Here is a 19,017-nt window from a genome sequence, read left to right as displayed (position 1 = left end):
TTTTGGAAGGTTGCTAATTACTGATTGAGTTCTAGCAAATAAAGGTCCTCTCAAATGTCTTTCTTTGTTTAGCAGAATGTATCTTTAGGGAATTGGTCCATTCAGGCAAGTCAGTGAAAGCTGAGAGCACGGAGTTGTTAGTTAGATTTAGTGTCTGAGTCTTCACATGCAAAGTAGGTTTCTGCTAGACCACACATAGTTGGCTCTCTTTTTCCTTTTCTTTTTTGCTATCTACTTCAGTGGTCTCTGCCTTTTAATTAGTACATTTAGGACACTGATATTTAAAGTGGCTATTGATCTAGTTTGGTTACTATTTACTGTATCTATTACTGTTTCTTATTCATTGCCATGTATATGTATATGTCCATATACACACAGCCTTGCTAGAGGAAGTGTGTTTCTGGGGGGCTTGGTAGTGTTTCTGAGAGTTTGTAGCCTCACCCCACTTCTTGTTTGTCCTCTCTGTTTTGTGTTTGTGGTTGAAGACGTCATCTCTTAGCTTCCAGCTATGGCCACTGGCTGCCGTGACTTCCAACATTGTGGACTCTCCCTCTGGAACCATCAGCCAAAATAAACTCTTCCATAAGTCACTTTCAGTTGTGGTGTTTTATCACAGCAATAGGAAGTTACTGGGACAGTTAGTAGCTTTTGAGTGTACAGTGTGCATTTATGACAACTGCAAGTCCTCACTCATGCAGGACTCCAGCTGCTCTTGGTAGAGGAAAAAACAGTGTTTTAGCTTTATAACATTGCTGTTTTCAACTTGACTTATCCATAAACAACATACACTGGCACAATACACACTGTTGCTATTATTTTGAACAAATACTTATCAGTTAGGTCAATTAAGGGTATGACAAATAGGAGGCAGTGAGATGGCCCAGTAGGTGAAGGCACTATTGCCAAGTCTAACTTCCTGAGTTCAATCCCTGGGCCCAACGTGGTGGGAGAGAACTAACTCCTGGAAGTACTTCTCTAGCCTCCACGTAGGCACCATGGTGAGACAGACAGACAGACAGACAGACAGACAGACAGACAGACAGACACACACACACACACACACACACACACACTGAATAAGCAAACAAACAAACAAGTAAATAAATGTTATGTTTTAAAAAATATGAGAGTTAAAACTTTTGTTATTTCTTTAATGGAATCCTTTCATTATATAATTTGAATTTCCAATCTTTGTAATTTTTCTTCTCTCTAAAGGACTTTATTTAACATTTCTTGGAAATAAGGTATACTGATGACTAGGTTTCACAAATTTTTGTCTAAAATATAGAGATTATTTTCCTCCACCTTTTAATTAAAAGGTCATACTTGGATTATACTGAGGCCAGCATGGGCTGTGTAAGACCCTATCTCAAAAAGAAAAACTAATTAATTAATTAAATTGAAAAGGGGGGCTGGTGATCTGGTAAGCCAGTAGGAGACATTGCATACTGGCCTGGTTATCTTAGTTCCCTCTCAGAACCCACAGAGGAAGGAGGAGAGAACTGCTCTGCAAGCCTCTCTGACTGCCATATGTACATGACAATTTTAAAGATCGCTAGACTCAGAATTCCATATGCTCCTGGATTCCCCAAGCCCTTTAAATAGTTTACTACGTATTCTTGTTGCTCCCATGGTTTTTGAGAAATTGGATGTAAGTCTATCCTTGCTTCTCTGTAGGTAAGACGCTTTCCTCCTGCCCACAGGCTTTTCTCAAGATCTTCTCTTTGTGTTTGTGTGTGTGTGTGTGTGTGTGTGTGTGTGTGTGTGTGTGTGTGTGTTTGTGTGAGTGTGTGTTTGAGTGTGTGAGAGAGTGTGTGAGTGTGTGTGCAAGTGTGTGAGTATGTGTGTGCACAAGTGTGCACATGTGTGAATGTGCATGTGTGCATGCTATGCACATGCGTGCTCACACATGTGGAGATCAGAGGACGACTTTTGGAAGTAGGCTGTCTCCTTCAACCTTGTGGGTCTTAGGTATTACACTGAGGCCATCAGGCTTGGCAGCAAGTGCCCTACCCACTGATCAACCTTGTCGACTACTGTCTGGGTATTTTGTTTGTTTTTAATTTTAGTGTGCCTTATATTTTCTCTTGTGAATATACAGTCTGAAACAAGCAGTCTATTTACTTACACCCTGCCACACAGAAGGGTTGGCCTTTCATACATACCTGTAAGCTTGCCCCGTTTCTGATTCTTCTGGAAGCTGAGATCCTCCCTGGTGCTCCATACTCTCTGTTACTGAGGCTGTATTGCTTTAGACCTGTACCCTAGGAAGTGTCCCTCTCACACTGGCCCCTCACATGGTGCTGATGATGACTGGTCCTGGGCAACCAAGTCTCTTGCTTGGGTTTCCTGAACTTGTGCCACCAGCCGGGTGAGTGACAGTCAGCTGCTGCTCCAGAGCATCCCATTCTTGCTGCCCTGAGCCACTTTCTCTGAAAGGTCTGCATGTACCAGCGCATGCTTCGGTTTGCATTCTATAAACATTTATCTGTGAGTGTCAGAGAGTATATATTCGAGACAGGGTTTCACCACGTAGCTCTGGCTGGCCTGCAGCTCAGAGATCCACCCGCCTTGCCTCCCATATGCTGGAAATAAAGGTGTGTTTCACCACCCTCAAACAAGCATCGCATACTCAAAGGTTTGGATTTCGTTGTGTGGATGCTAACAAATACTAACTTTGGGGAGATAGGAAGATGGCTCAGTTGGTAAAGTGTGTGCTGTGTGAGCATGATGGTCTGGTCGAGTCCCTGGCATCCACTTAACAGCTAAATATGTGCCTGAAACCCCTCCTAGGGGTGGAGTGAGCTTCCTTCAGAAAGGAAGGTGGAGAGCAATCAAGAAAGATGTCCAGTGTTGACCTCTGACCTCCACACATAAGCTTACACACGTGCAGTCACACCCACATATGCATGTACACACTTGAACGTGTGCACACGTTTCCCTAATAATACATACAAAGAAAGGCCTGTGTGTTGGATGCTTGGTCCCAGCCTGTAGTGCGGTTGGGCGGTGGCAGAACCTTGAGGAAGCGAAAGCCAGTGGAAGGAAGTAAGGTCTTTGAGGTCGTGTCCTGGAAGGGCATACCCACCCCTCCCCTGCATCTCTCAGTCTGCTTCCCAGCTGTGCAGAGGGAGACACACTTTCTCTGCTGCCGGTTCCCACCACAGCCCTGTGCACCACCCTCACGAAGAAGAAGGCCAGTGAGTCCTGACTAAGACCTCGCAAACTCCGAGCCTGAATAAGGTCTTTCCTCTTTTAAAGTTGATTTTCTCAGGTGTTTGTCACAGCGACAGAAAGCTGACTAACACAATCAGCAACACCCTTTTAACTGCAAGTTCCAGTGGGCATTTCTTACTGTGGTGTGTCCTTTTCTATAACTGTGTAAATTACAACTTAGTCACTAGCCAGCCAGGTACCCTTTCCTCACCCGAGTTTTGTACAGAAAAAAATGGTCTTTTCACAGCTACATCCTTAACACACAGCTTCAGCATGACCAAAGTCTCTTGTAGGCGCTTGTGAGTCATTTGCAAGTGATCACTTATTTTGGTTTCTGATGTTTTTCAGTGCAATAGGAAGCTGTTCCATTGTCCTGAATTATCTTTATTACTGTGCCCAAGCAGGACTCAGTGTCTATGTGGGTGGCAGGGCCAGTGTCTTTGGGGCATGCATGCAGCCAGTCCTGACCCAGCTTTCTCGTTTTGTTTTAAGGTAGGGTCTTACCGGGTAGTTCCCCAAACCCACTATGTAGACCAGGCTAGCCTTGAACTTATGGTATTCTCTTGCTTCTGCCTCCAGAACGCTGGCTTGCAGGTGCACACACTACATCCAGCTCTTGACCTGGCTTTAATTAGAATAACAAGTGTGGGCCTTGCTGACTTCTTTCCAACAAATGATGTTTTAAATAAACCTGTAAATGTGATTTTATACTTTTAAATGAGTCAGAAGTCAGATTTCCTGAGTGCAGCCCTGGAAATGCCTGTTTGCTCAGTCATCATGAGCATCTTGGCCTGGGGACATTGCTACTATGTCCTATAAGTGGAATGATGGTGACAATGAAACTTGAAGGGTTTCTCCCTTCCTCTGGGAGTGGGTACAACTGTCTCTGAAGAACCTCAGCTAACCCTGAGTTTCTTAGAAAGGTCACAGAGCATTGTTATTGGGGACATTTGAGATGTACACAACACATGCATAGCTTTAGAAGTGAGTGACAGTAAGTGACTCACCTCATCCTTAGAGAAGTGTGGTTTCCACCTGTCATGCTTGGGTTTTCCATAAGCAGGTCCATTCTATAAGTGGGCCTACAGAATAAAATTCCCTGATAAGCAAGGCAGAAGCAGATCCTTTGCACAGGCTCCATGGTAGTGTGACTACTTCCTGGCCAGCTAGAATTCGTGTGTGAATGGCTGGTGTGAATGCCCCATGACCAGTGGTTGGTGAGTGCTCTATAGTTTGGGTGAATGTTCCATGGCTGTGTGATTCTTCTATGGCTGGTGTGAATTCCCCATGGCCAGTGTGAAATGCCCCATAGCTGGTATGAATTCTCCATGGCCGGTGTGGATGCTCCTTGGCTGGTGTGAATTCTCTATGGCCAGTGTAAAATGTTCCATAGCTGGTGTGAATTCCCATGGCTGGTGTAAATACTCTGTGGCTAGTGTGAATATTCTCCAGTTGGTGTGAGTACCCTGTGGCCATTGTGGATGCTTCCTAGTGGGTTTGAATGTTCTATGGAACTGTGTCAGTGTTGCTTGGGCATAAACTCACTTCCCATCAAGCTGCAACCCCAAATCCTTTCTTTTCCCACCCTCTGGCACCTCACTTGCCATGTGTCTCTCTAGACTTCCCTGGTAGAGACATTTTACCTGAGAGTTGTTAGACAGTATTAACACTGTGCACTGGGCTTTTCCCCCAACTGATCTAGTTGTTTTTCTATTGATATGTGTTGCTGAATATGTAAACTTTAGATCGAATAATGTGTTATCTGTGTGATCCTATGTGGTTGATCCATCCACCTGGCCTTGGAAATTGGATGCCTTTCCCACTTTGATTACTGTGCATCCCACTATGTTTTGTGAAAAGGGCATTGACAGAATGCCAATTCTTAAATCTTAGTTATGTTGCCGGGCGAAACTGCCGGCTCATATTTCATTTTATGTTTATTTTCTGGGGAAGTCAATCTTCTTTTCCTGTGTCTGCACCGTTTTACATTTTTCTCAATTGGGGAAATTATGGAAGGGTCACAATCTCTCCACATCCCACTGGGTGTGAGGTTGCATCGTGCTGGAGTTTTGATTTGCACTTCTGTAATGACTGACTGCTCGGTATCATTTCATGTGCCTGGTGGCTGTTGGTTCATTTTCTCTGGGGAAATGTCTGTTGGAGTCATTTGCTCATTTTAAAACTAGATTATTTTATTATTGAGCTATAAGAGTTCTTTATGTATTTGGATGCTAGACACTTACCTGATATGTGATTTTAAAATATTTTTCTCTTATTCTGTAAGTGGCCTTTTCTTTCTCAACAGTGTTCTTTGATGTACAAAAGTGCTTTTTAATTGAATTGAAAAAAAACTTTGACAGCCTTATTCATACGTGTAATGAATTTTGGTCTTTTCCAGACACGCCCATTATATGTCCCCTTTCCTTCCCCTCTCCCATTGAAGCTCTTCTCATTTCCAACAAGTCCCTGCCAGTTTCAAGTCCCCTCCTCCCCTCCTTTTCTGAGCCACTGAGTTGAACTGGAGTTTCTTGCTCAAGCATGGGCGAGGGTGTTATTTATTGGAGCCCAGGTACAGTACTGAAGAAAATAGTACTTCCTCCCTTACCTAGTAACCATTAGCTGCAGGAAGGGGTGGAACTTCACGGGCCCCTCCCCCATCCATGATGAAATGTTGCCTGGCCAAATCTTACATGCACAAAAGTTTTTAGTTTTGACAGAGCCCAACTTCTCATTTGTAGCCGCTGCTGCTGCTTATCTCTTTGGTGTTATATCCATTGCCAGATCCAAAGATATGAAGATTTTATTCATGTTTTCTCCTTATAGTTTTATCATTTTAGATCTTATATTTGGTTCATCAGTTTGTTTTCAGTTAATTTTTGTGTGGGGTGTAGGGTGGGAATTAAGGGGTAAAGATAGGCAGACCCTGAGAACTCACTGGCCAGACAGTGTAGCTAAAATGGTGAGTGAGCTTCAGGTTCAGTGAGAGACCCTGCTCACTCAAGACAGCAAGGTGATGGAAGAAGACAGCCAGTGTCCTGCCCTGCCCTGGCCTGTACATGCATGTACACAAGTGTGTGCATCTGCAAACCCAGGAGCATGCAGTCCAACACACACACACACACACACACACACACACACACACGTACACACACACACACACACACACGTACACACACACACGTACACACATGCACACACACACATTCACACAACATTTACACACACATTCACACACATGTGCATGTGCAAACATGTGTGCATGCACACTCATGCATGTGTATGCACATGTAAAGAATCCCTTATTGAATGATCTTACAACCCTTGTCAAAAATGAATTGACCAATGATATGTGGGTTTATTTCTGATTCTATTCTGGTGGTCTGTTTCTAGCTAGATGCCAGTGCCACACTGTTTGCGTTACTATGACTTTGTTGTAAGTTTTGAAGTTGTGAAATATATATTCTCTTAACTTCAACCTTGCTTTTGGAGATTGTGTTGGTTATTTGGTGTTCTTCACAATTCGATATGTGTTTAAAGTCGGCCTTTACTCTTTTCAGCAGTGTACAAATCTTGCCTGTATTCGAGGTACATTTCCTCCAAATAGTTTATCCTTCTTAATGCTTGTGTACTTGATTTTTAGATTTTCTTTTTGATTATCTATTGCCAGTGTCTAGAAACACAGCTGTAATTGTGTGTTAATCTTGCATCCTGCGACGTCTCCTTTTATCAGTGAGCATGTTTTATATACAGGGTTTCCACATTATTTTCTGTATATTTAAGCATGTTGTCTGCAGATAAAGATCATTTTATTTCTTTCTGTTTGAAGGCTTTTAATTTAATTGTGTTGCATAACTGCTCTGACTAGCACTGTCTAGCATTCTGTTGAGTAGACGTGGCATCAGCAGGCATCCTGCCTCATTTCGGATCTGGGGAAAGCTTGGTTTTTCACCATTCTGTGTAATATTAGCTGTGAGTTTTTCATATTACACCTTTATCTTGCTGAGGAAGTTCCCGTCTATTCTTAGTCTGTAGATCAATATGAGAGCTGGGCATTGTGGCGCACACCTTCAATCCCACCACTCAGGAGGCAGAGGCAGGTGGATCTCTGAGTTCGAGGCCAGCCTGATTTACAGAGAAAGTTCTAGGACAGCCAGGGCTACACAGAGAAACTTGGTGACTCTCTCCCAAATAAAAATAAATAAAATTATGATTAGTTGTTGGATTTTGCAAAGTGATTCTTCCTTGTGTTTATATGAGGTGAGAGCATTTTGGGAAAGAAGGGGATTGGGGAAGGACTGGGAAAGATAGGAACAGAAATGTGAGGGAGAAAGGGCTAGGTGAGCTGTGCTTCTTGCCTTTTCCCACAAAAGTGGGTGAAATTCTTGCACAATTCTTGCGTCTGTGTAACCTTCAGGGTGGGGGCTCAGGGCACACCCTGTCCTTGTAGTCAGATGTGATGCTCCAGGGATTGAAGCACAGGTTGATTTCATGTTGTACTCTCCTTGCATTCCTGTGGTAAGTCTCACTTGGTTGTGGAATACACCCCCTTAGTATGCTGAGGGTTTTTATACTGCTATTGATAAGAGATGTTGGTCTGTTGTTTTTTTATATGCCTTTGTCTGGCTTTGGAATCAAGATATTATTGATCTCATAAAGGGAATCAGGAGATCTGGGATAAATGATAAGAATCCTTGTCCAACATAATTAAGACCCTAAATTCAGTCCCAGCACCAAAAGAGGGGTGAGTCAGATTATTTCTTTCTTTTCTATTTGTTTTTGAGAAGGATTGGTATTTTTTTTTTTTATAGAATTCACTAGTGGTGCTTCTGGGCTTTTCCTTTTTATTACTTTATTTATTCATTGTGTGTGTGTGTGAGTGTGTGTGTGTGTGTGTGTGTGTGTGTGTGAGTGTGTGTGTGTGTTTGTGTGTGTGTGTGTATGTGTGTGTGTTTGTGTGTGTGTGAGTGTGTGAGTGTATATGTGTGTGTATGTGTGTGTGAGTGTGTGAGAGTGTGTGTGTTTGTGTGTGTGTGTGAGAGTGTGTGTGTGTGTGAGTGTGTGTGAGTGTGTGTGTTTGTGTGTGTGTGTGAGAGAGTGTGTGTGTGAGTGTGTGTGAGTGTGTGTGAGTGTGTGTGTATGTGTGAGAGTGTGTGTGTGAGTGTGTGTGTGTGAGTGTGTGTGTGTGTTTGTGTGTGTGTATGTGTGTGTGTTTGTGTGTGTGTGAGTGTGTGAGTGTATATGTGTGTGTATGTGTGTGTGTGAGTGTGTGAGAGTGTGTGTGTTTGTGTGTGTGTGTGAGAGAGTGTGTGTGTGAGTGTGTGTGAGTGTGTGTGAGTGTGTGTGTATGTGTGTGTGTGAGAGTGTGTGTGTGAGTGTGTGTGAGTGTGTGTGTGTGAGTGTGTGTGTGAGTGTGTGTGTGTGTGTGTGTGTGTGTGTGTGATCGAGCACGAGGGGGCGCATGGCCTCTCATGTGTGATGTGGGTGCTTGTGCACACGCGCTCACGCCCAGGCATGTATCACGGCACACCTGTGGAGGCTGGGGGAGAGCTGGCAGGTGTCCATTCCCTCCTCCCACCTTTTGGGTCCAGGGAATCGAACTCCCAATATTAGGCTTGGTTTCTGGAGTTTTCTGAAGAAGGTTTTTTGTCTGTCAGTGTGTGTGCACATGTGTTGCTGGGTTGCAGAAATCAACCCCAGGGCTTTAGATGTGCTCAACAAGCACCCTGCTGCTGAGTTACAGCTTGCTGCGCTGCTTTTGAATTACTTTTTGTAGTTTGTGTGTTCTAGGAATTTGTTCATTTCATCTAGGCTACCTAATTGTTGGTCTGTACATCAGTTTGGTTTTAGTAAACTTCTTGTTAGTCCTCTCTTTTTGTCTGGTCAGGCCAGGTAAGAGCTTGTAAACTTCGGTTCGATTGATTTTCTCTGCTGTTACTGGGTCAGCTTGTACACCATCTACTCCCTTCCCAAGAGATGCTGAAGAAGTCCTTATTTAATGCCAGGTGTGGTGTCAAACATCTTTAATCTTTAATCTGGGCACTAGAGGCAGAGTCAGGCAGATCTCTCGGCCATCCTGGTCTACAGAAGTGAGTTCTAGGACAGCCAGGGCTACACAGAGAAACCCTGTCACAGAAAAACAAAAACAACAGAACAACAGAGAAGTCCTCATTTGATGGGAAAACAAGCTCAGATGTAGAGATCTGCTGTGATGTTCGAGGGACATAAGATGTCAGGAAAAGACCCTCCCTTTTCCTGCCCAAGATTGGCAAAGGTCAACCTTGTCTATCATTTCCCAGAAGCCATTCACCTTGCTGTTTGAGACAGGGTCTCTAATTGGAACTGGAAGCTCACTGATTAGGGTAGGTTATCCAGCCAGTGAGCCCTCTGGAAATGCCTGCCTTCACCCCTCCAATGCTGGCCTGTGCCACCACATCCTGCTTTTATTGTATCTGCTCTGGGAATCTGAACTCAGATCTTGGTGCCTGCACAGCAAAGCCCTTTACTGACTAAGCCATGTCCTCAGTTCACCTTACTTATTTTTAATAGGTATAAAGTTTATAGTGGCTCCCTATGAGCCAATACATCATGAGGCCATACATTAAAAACAAAAAACACAAAAGAACACATTTTAAAAGCCATGCTAAGTAGAGCTGAAAGCAGCTCGGGAACTTTGACTTTTGAAGGATTTATAGAGCTTGTCCTCTGTAAAGTGCATCTACATGGTGCACACTGGTGGCTTTCAGACAGCCAGTTCCCTTAGCCCTTCCTGGGTGGAGACTGTGGGCTGCCCTCAGGAAATGCCACTTTAAAATGCATCAGGTAGCTCTGTTTATGGGTCTGTGCTCGCTGGAAGGCGTGTCGGTGTGTTTTCCAATCCAGTGGTTTTTCCCAGTTGTGGGATTCACCTGTCCCAATACCCTGCCAGCACAGCTGAGTTTTCCTCATGATCTACTGACCTCTCTTTTCCTTTAACAAAGAGTGGAAGGTGTCAGGATAGAGCTACATGTTTTCATTTGCTGGTTGGGATGTTAGGAGCCTGTTGCTATTGTAGGTGGCATCCTTTGATTATGTCCTCATTCCCTAAGGGACTTTTGTCTGCCAACTGACCAGTGCCAGTAGCTGTCTCCTGAGCAGGTTTTCAGGCCCTGAAAGAACTGGAGGGAGGGAAGAAGGGGAACATTGGTCACTGTCCCTCAACCTTGCCCTGACCTCCTGAGGCTGAGTGGGGCAAGTGGTGCTGTAGTTCAGGGCTCCCCGTCTTCCCAGGTGTGCTCTGTTCCCTAACTGCTACTAGAGAGGGCTGTGCCCCCGGCTTCTAGACACTCCTTGCCCTCCAGGGTGATGATGGAGGCGGTCCTCCCTGAGGCAGGTGTGCAGGGTGAGTGGTGCAGCACTGGGCCCTCAGAGAGACTTGCATCTGCACCTGTGGTGGGTGCCACTGCAGACTCGTGTTTGAGGAGGGCAGCTCTGCAGCCCTTTCTCCCCTCCCTCTCTGAGGACCATGGTCCCACACAGGTCTCAGTCCCCAGCAGTGAGCAGGAGCTACTCGTGAACTTACGGATGGAAGGTGGGCAGGGAGACTGGCCGTGAGAGTGACCCTGGTCTGCTCCTCCTGTTTCAGCTGTGTGGGGGTCGAGGAGGAAGAGGCGCCAGACATCGACATTTATCACTGTCCGAACTGCGAGAAAACCCATGGCAAGTCCACGCGTAAGTACCTCAGCCCAGTTGAAAACCACGGTCACAGCCCAGTGGCTCTGGTGTTGGGGACCCCTGCAGCTTAGCTGACTGCCTTCTGATTGACTCCTGCCCTCAGAGGCAGCCATGCAGACTCTACCATCACCAAGGTCTTGCCAGGGCCACACTAGCACCTACAGTGCTACACGGCAGGATAGTCCACAGTAAGTGTGTGGGCTCAGGTGATAAAAGGGGTGTTCAGGGCCCCCAGCTCAGCCAAGCCACACACGCACATGTGTGTTTGTGAGTGGCTCTGTTGTTCATCCTCTAGGAGCTTGGCTTACCCCTCAGGAAGTCTTTGAGGGTCTGGCTTTCCCACAGTGCCTACTGCTGTGTGTCCCATGCACCTTCCTGCCCTTGTTCTCTGGGCCCTGCTGTGCAGCAGGTGCTAAGGGAATACGCAAGGTGTAGCCTCAGCTCACACTGTGCAGTGACAACCATGTAGGCTTTGAGCTCCAAGGCTGAGCCCCAGTGACCAGTGGGGAGCAGAGCTGTGAGCACAGGCACTGGACCTGTGTGTGTGTGTGTGTGTGTGTGTGTGTGCATGCAGGTGCGTGTGTATCTCAGTCCTCAGGGCTCCAGTCTACGTTGGTGTTAGAAGCACTCACATACACTACAGGTAGACATGGTCTGGCTGTTTTACTATTCACATCCCATGCCTGAGGCTAGACTGGTTGAGGTGGGGAATAGGATGGATCACAGGGGATGGTGTCCAGCTCCTATCCTAGTCATTTTCAGGAGAACATCACCCAGCTACTCAGTACACGCTGAGAGACCATACCCCCTGGCTCTCTGTGTTAAGTGCTGTAAACATAGAAAGATGGAGGTGAGAGAGATGCAGACAGTGGGTGGGGGTAGTGAGGTAGGAATGCAGGCAATGGGAGAGACACAGGCCCCAGGGGACTCCAGGACATAGGCAATGGGGATATGGACAATAGAAGGTCCACACTTCTGTTTAGTGAGTCAAGGTTTATCCAAGAATCTGGGAACATCGGAGACTGGGTTGTTTCCTGGTGAGGCTGATGCTAGGTGGGTGGACTCTCCCCACTCCTGGGCTCTGTCTGCTGTCTATTGGCCCTTCTAAGGCCTGGCCTATGTGCATTGCTAGAATGGTGGGGCGGCTCTGGTTTCTGGTCGTGCCCTAGTAATGCATCCTTAGCATCTGTCAGTTCAGGACTCCTAAGGTGCCTTCCAGACCTTCCTAGACACACAGCTCTTATGCTCAAGAATGTCTTGACGTTGTGTCGGCTAAGTCACCGATGATAAGGGCAGAAGGGGTGTTCTCACTCTCTGGCACCTTGATAGCTCAGTGTCTTCTTTACCTTTATATCAGAAATGAGACAAACATGGAGAGCTTCCACCAGGACCCAGAGCTGTTCTGTGGGGCCTGGGAGGCTGGGTCACGGCAGAGCAGGGTTGGATCAGAAGACTCCAGCAGGTATATGTTCTTAAGGAGGCTGGGGTAAGGCCGTGTGTGCTCATCCTAGGCTCCCTGGTGAAGGTGACCTGGAAGATGCTAGGGTCACACTAATCTGGATGCTTCATAGTCACCGGGGAGCCATTTCTAAGGAGACTCTAGATTGTGGAGAGGAAGAAGCTAGAACCTGGGGTTGAGCTTCTCCCAGCAGTCATGAATGTTCCAAGGGGTCCTGACTTGTGGGCTCTTGCCTTCGTCTGCTCAGTGTAGAATGAAGGTGTGGTGTGGGGCTGAGCAGGTTGCATCAGTGGTCAACAGTTTGATTCTTTTGGTGCTGTTGGCATCCTCAGAAACAGCATTTGCATGGTGTAAACAACCTGTCCTCTGGGGAGTGTGTGCAGTGCCTGGGCTTGGTAAGGGTTTGAGGGGAACCTCCACAGTCACCCATCCCTACCACCAGCTCCCAGGGAGTGACATGTGCATAGGGTGCCTGCGTGCATGTTTGTTTGTCTGTTTTTGCCACTGTAACAGATGCCACAGGTTGGGTCGCTTAAATAGCAGGAAATTCATGTCATGCCATTCAGAGGACAGGTAAGTCCAACATCAAGGTGTTAGCATCTTGGCATCTTCTCTCAGGGTTAGGGTAAGGGAGCCTCCTGTGCCTCCTGTCTGTATCACCAGGACTTTAATTTCATCACTTAGTCTCCTTCAGGTGCCCCACTTCCTAATCACCTTGAGGACTAAGGATTTCAACATACGGATCTGGGGCACAGGCCAGTCAGAGCATGCTCAAGTGTGTGTGCACAATGTTGGTTTATGTGTGTGCTCAAGGAGGGTTGTGTAAACACTGCAGTTAAGACTGCTGCTCTCCAGAGTCTTGTACCCCTGAAGACACCATGGTCCAAAGTCCTAGTCCTTTCTCTACCAGCATAGTTTGTTTTGAGCTGAGTGTCTATGAACACTGTGAGCGGTGCCTGTCTGTGACACTGGGTTTAGTCATACTTCCATCCCCAAAGCCTCAGTGACAAAAGGCCCTCCCATGCTCCTGGAGAGCACCAGCCTATGGCTGGCACTGAGAGCCCTCTAAAGGCTGAAAGCCTTCCTCCCCCTTCCTGTCCCTTCTACTCAGGCTTGAGGCAGGGCCAGCAGTGGATGGGTACAGGGGAGAGCAGGAGCCAGGGCCTCCCATGCTTGCTTTTTCCTCATTGAGCAACAGTGGTGTGGGTTGTAACGCTCAGCTCCACATAGTCTGTGTGTTCTCTGAGGTGATTTTGGCCTCTGGGTCTTAGTTGAGGCCACGAGACAGGTTTATCTGACCAAGGAAAGTTTGGTACAGCAGTCTCAGGTGCCCAATGTGCAGAGGCCAAAGCAACAGAGCTGCTCTGCAGCCGCAGCACTGAGTCACGGCTGTGGCAATGCACTCAGCTGGCTGATGGGACCCACTCCCCGTCCCTAACGTCCCTAACTTGGGCCTTCACTGTCTTGCCCCCTGTGGGGTTGGGGTGAGAACCCAGTTCCCAGCACTGCCCTCTGTTGTTCAGAGGACTGCATGACAACTTTAGTACCAGGGCCTGCTTGACAACCTCAGGCCCTCTTCATGGGTCTGTTTGTGAGCACACTGACTGGGGAAAGAGGTATGGGAAAGGAAAGGTCCTGACAGAAATGTGGCAGCTCTTCACATAGAGGCCAAGCAGGATGTGTCCTCCCTCTATGGGTGGCAAGCACCCGGGAACCTTCTACAAGGTGCCAGAGTGAGGAGGGCCAGGCTGGAGTGGAAGTGTGGCTGCCCTTGTGAGAGGCGGAGATGACAACGGGGCACTGCCAGTGTGGACTGGCAGCTCTGTGGGAGAGGTTTTGAGTTTGCTGTGTTTGTGAGCTCCCTAGCTTCCTTTCTGCCCCCTGTGGTGCCCAGCTGGGATGTCCTCTTATAGATGTAGGGCCTCCAAAGTTGGGTGGGAGCTGTGCTTGGAACAGACCCATCTCCTGTGTTCTCTACAGTCAAGAAAAAGCGGACCTGGCACAAACATGGCCCTGGGCAGATGCCTGACATGAAGCCAGTGCAAAATGGCAGCCAGCTCTTCATCAAGGAGCTTCGGAGCCGAACTTTCCCCAGGTAGGTGACCTTCCGTAGGTGGGTGGACCGTCCTCATCCTTACCCAGGTGGTGGGCCTTCACTGGGTTGTTGGACCTTCTCCAGGTGAACTACCTTCTACAGATGATTGGCTTTTCTCAGTTGGGCAGACCTTCTGATGGGGTCCAGGCAGTGTTATCTACGGGGTGGACGCATCTGCTGAAGCCCCGCCCACTCCATCTTCTGATCACTGCACCCATGGTTGTGTGGACTGTCCCTCTCAGTGCACATGTCTTTCACTGGGGACTCCCTTTTCCAGGAGAGCAAACATCCAGGAACCTGTTATGGAGGCGGGAGCCTTAGGCCTTCCACAGACAGGTTACCTCTCTCCTCTGTCTGCACCTCTTAAGGACACACATTGGCACTACTGTTGACCTTTCTTCCTCTGGGTGGAAGGTGCCTCTCTCCTTCCTGGTGTCCGGCCACCTGCCGCATGCCCTCACCACCTGGCAGAGGCCCTTGCCTTCCTTCTACTACCTACACCCTTGTTCTTTCTGAGGTCTGGCAAGGAAGTGGGCAAAGAGCAGTTTCAGGAAGCTGTTCTGGGTCACCCACAGTTGTGAATCTGGTACTGTCTGTCAGACAGAAATCCTCATTTCTCTCTTTGGAAGGATATTATCACTGCACAGAGACTTCTCAATTACTGGTTTCTTTTGATACTTCTTATGTGACTTCACGAGAGCAACTGAGCCATTTACCCTGGCTCCTCTGAGTGGGGTGCTGTGCCTCCATCTTACCTGACTTTCAGTGAGACGTAGTTTACTTACTATAACATGCCCATATAAAGCTCAGGAGCTCTTGATATGTGTGGGCCTCCTCACAGGTGTGTGCCTCCTCACAGGTGATGTGTGCATCCTCACAGGTGTGTGCATCCTCACAGGTGATGTGTGCGTCCTCACAGGTGATGTGTGCATCCTCACAGGTGTGTGCCTCCTCACAGGTGATGTGTGCATCCTCACAGGTGTGTGCCTCCTCACAGGTGATGTGTGCATCCTCACAGGTGTGTGCATCCTCACAGGTGATGTGTGCGTCCTCACAGGTGTGTGCATCCTCACAGGTGTGTGCATCCCCACAGGTGATGTGTGCGTCCTCACAGGTGATGTGTGTGTCGTCACAGGTGATGTGTGTGTCCTCACAGGTGATGTGTGCATCCTCACAGGTGTGTGCATCCTCACAGGTGATGTGTGCATCCTCACAGGTGTGTGCATCCTCACAGGTGTGTGCATCCCCACAGGTGATGTGTGCGTCCTCACAGGTGATGTGTGTGTCGTCACAGGTGATGTGTGTGTCCTCACAGGTGATGTGTGCATCCTCACAGGTGTGTGTATCCTCACAGGTGATGTGTTCATCTTCACAGGTGATGTGTGCGCCCTCACAGGTATGTGCATCCTCACAGGTGATGTGTGCATCCTCACAGATGATGTGTGCATCTTCATTAGTCAACTTTAGAGCCTTTCATCTCTGCAAAGGAATCCTACAGATTTCTCCTTACTTATGGTCCTGAGAAACCACAGGCCACTCTACCTGCTGAGCCCATTTTGTTGTGTATAAATCTACTTACTGAGACATTTCCTAAAAATAGCATCACCCAGTATTTGGGTGGCTCTTTTTTTTTTTTTTTTATTTATTATGTATACAACATTCTGCTTCCATGTATATCTACACACCAGAAGAGGGCACCAGATCTCATAATGGATGGTTGCGAGCCACCATGTGGATGCTGGGAATTGAACTCAGGACCTCTGGAAGAGCAGTCGGTGCTCTTAACCTCTGAGCCATCTCTCCAGCCCCATTGGGTGGCTCTTTTATTCTGATTATATTCGAGGCTCATCGACATCTTAACATTTGTCAGGGCTTCGTTCTCTTTTTGGCCAAATAGTATCCCATTGTCTTGCTGGACCACTTGCTGTTTATATCGTTCACTTGATGACCACTTGGGCTGTTACTGTTTTTGTTTTTATATTTTTACTTTTTGGCTACTGTGAATAATTGCAGTCTAAATATTTATGTACACGTTTCGTGTGGTCATATGTTTCCATTTCTTAGTGTGGAGCCACTGGGTCAGATGGAAATTCTGTGTTTAATTGTCTGAGATACACCAGGTTACTTTGCAAGGCAGCTGCATCGTGTGGCATTCCCACCAGCCTTGCAGAAGGGTTCTGCACGTTCTACCAGCTCCCCTTACTGTCGAGCTTTTGAACCTGGCCGTCCTGTGGGTGTGAAGTGGTCTCTTATAGTTTGACCTGCATGTCCTTCATGACTAGAGATGCTGAACAACTTTTAGTTTACTTATGGGCCTTTCTGTCTCTTCTTAGAGAGTCTACTGAGATCCTTTGCTCATACACTATGTGGAGCATTTGGAGGCAGAGGATATCCTTAGGTGTTGTTTAACAGGCATGATTCTCTCTCTCTCTCTCTCTCTCTCTCTCTCTCTCTCTCTCTCTCTCTCTCTCTCTGAGATGAAGTCTCCCCAGCCCTTTGCCTCACATTTTAAACATTTTTATTATACTTACATATTTATTTGTGTATGTGTGTACATGCATTCCTGTGCATGAACAGGCCCGGTGGCAGGTAGTTTTATCTGCTGAGCCATCTCACTGATTCTGCTTCACACTTAAAACAAGGTTTTTTAGCTAGATGGTAGTGGCACACGCCTTTACTCCCAGCACTCAGGAGGCAGAAGCAGGTGGATGTCTGAGTTCAAGGTCAACCTAGTCTACAGAGCAAGTTCCAGAACAGGCTCCAAAGCTACAGAACCCCCCCCAAAGTTTTTTTTTGGATTTATTTTATTTTAAATGTATGAGTGTTTTGCATGTGCACCACAAGAAGGTCAGAAGAAGGCATCAAATCTCCTGAAACCGCAATTATGAGTGGCTTTGAGTTACCATGTCGGTACTAGGGACCAAACCTGGTCCTCAGCAAGAGCAATTAAGCGCTTTTAACCACCGAGCCATCTCTCCAATCCCACCACCTCACGCCTCTTAAAATAGTCTTTTTGTTGTTGACTTGTAAAAGTTCTTTACATATTTTAATGACTTTTAAAAATTCTGTGTATGTGTGTGTGTCTGTGTGGCCATGGGCTCAGAAGTGCAAATGCTTGTAGAATCTAGAAGAGGTATCAGCTCCTGAGGAGCTGGAGTTACGGGCAGCTGTGAGCCACTTGGCAATATTCTTTCTTAGCTGCCGAGCCATCTCTCCAGCCCCTCTTCTTTATGAATATTCCTTGTACATGATTGGCAGATATTTCCTGCCCTGTAGTCTGACTTGACTTTCTTGATGGTGGCCTTTGAAGCAGAAAGTACTTTTGATGTTGTTGGTTTTATCTAAGCTTTCAATTGTTTCTTGTCGCTATCTAAAACCTTCACAAAATCCAAGGTCATGAAGATTTATCTTCCTATCCTCTACTAAAGGATTTGTAGTTGTAGCATTTAGTTTGTACTTTGATACATTTTGAGTAAATTTCTGCATATAGAATGGAGTAAAAATCTAACTTCCTTTTTTCCCTGAATATTGCTTGTTGAAAAGATTACCTTTTACTATTATCTTGTCATGTCTGTTGAAATCATTTGTTCCTAAGTGTCCTCATTTATGTCTGGACAAAATTCTAGGTCCTGGTCCGTGTTTGTTCTTGTGCCAGAACCACACTACAGGAGTCATCCTGTAGTAACTTTTGAAGTGAGGAGCTGCGGGTCCACAAACTTTGCTTTATGTTTTCAAGATAGTGCTTGTTATTCTGGTTCTCTCATGTGCTCCATGTGGACTTTAAGATGAGCTTGTGAGTTTTGCAAGATGAAGCAGAAGGATTTGTTTTGTTCTCTCTTTGCCTTGCAGGGATTTGAGAGAGAGAGGGAGACAGAGACACAGAGAGACAGACAGAGACACAGAGAGAGGCAATAGTGTCTCCCTGCAGTGGGAAGGGTGGCCAGCATTCAGAAACATAGCAGAGCTTCTCTGTCTCTCATCATTGTGGTACCTGGCTTTCATGTGCCCATCACAGTTGCTATTGGACCTGTGTGCCCTACTCTCAGTGGTGGATTGCTGAAACCAGCACCATAAATTTGCCTACAGCTGTCTTAGAGGTTTTCAGGGTGCTGCAGCAGGCCAAACCCCAGGAGCATGGGAAGTACATGGCCAGCTATCCTGAGGCCCCTGACACACCCTTTCTCCACAGTGCTGAAGATGTGGTATCCCGTGTGCCAGGTAGCCAGCTCACAGTGGGCTACATGGAGGAGCATGGCTTCACCGAGCCCATCCTTGTCCCCAAGAAAGATGGACTGGGCCTAGCTGTCCCTGCCCCGACATTCTATGTGAGTGACGTGGAGAACTATGTGGGTAAGTACTATCCTTTGTGTGTCTTGTAGGAGTCTGGAGTAGGGAGGTGTTGGGATGAGGAACTGTGCTGTGATTAAGCACTCTGACCTTATCCTTGATCTGATGAGAGCAGGTAAGGCTTATGGCTGTTGAGACAGGATCTGTCACTGAACCTGAAACTCCAGTGATCTGTGGCTACCCCTGCTTC

At 46.9% G+C, this 19,017-nt stretch overlaps 1 protein-coding gene across 2 annotated transcripts in view; it reads left to right on the top strand.

The window, feature by feature from the left end:
* Positions 1–19,017, top strand: part of Phf2 (PHD finger protein 2) — a 75,140-nt gene that overhangs the window by 28,480 nt on the left and 27,643 nt on the right. For both annotated transcript variants that reach the window (XM_027409977.1, XM_027409976.2), the window contains exons 2-4: positions 10,838–10,923; positions 14,366–14,480; positions 18,670–18,830. In XM_027409977.1, the coding sequence (XP_027265778.1) occupies positions 14,407–14,480; positions 18,670–18,830 (235 nt within the window). In that variant the 5' untranslated portion in view covers positions 10,838–10,923; positions 14,366–14,406. The remainder of the gene's footprint in view (positions 1–10,837; positions 10,924–14,365; positions 14,481–18,669; positions 18,831–19,017) is intronic.

The sequence above is a fragment of the Cricetulus griseus genome, chromosome 3 (genome assembly GCF_003668045.3).
Source record: "Cricetulus griseus strain 17A/GY chromosome 3, alternate assembly CriGri-PICRH-1.0, whole genome shotgun sequence".
Lineage (NCBI taxonomy): Eukaryota > Metazoa > Chordata > Mammalia > Rodentia > Cricetidae > Cricetulus > Cricetulus griseus.
The sequence above is the reverse complement of the archived record's forward strand: the minus strand, read 5'-3'. Positions and strand labels throughout refer to the sequence as shown.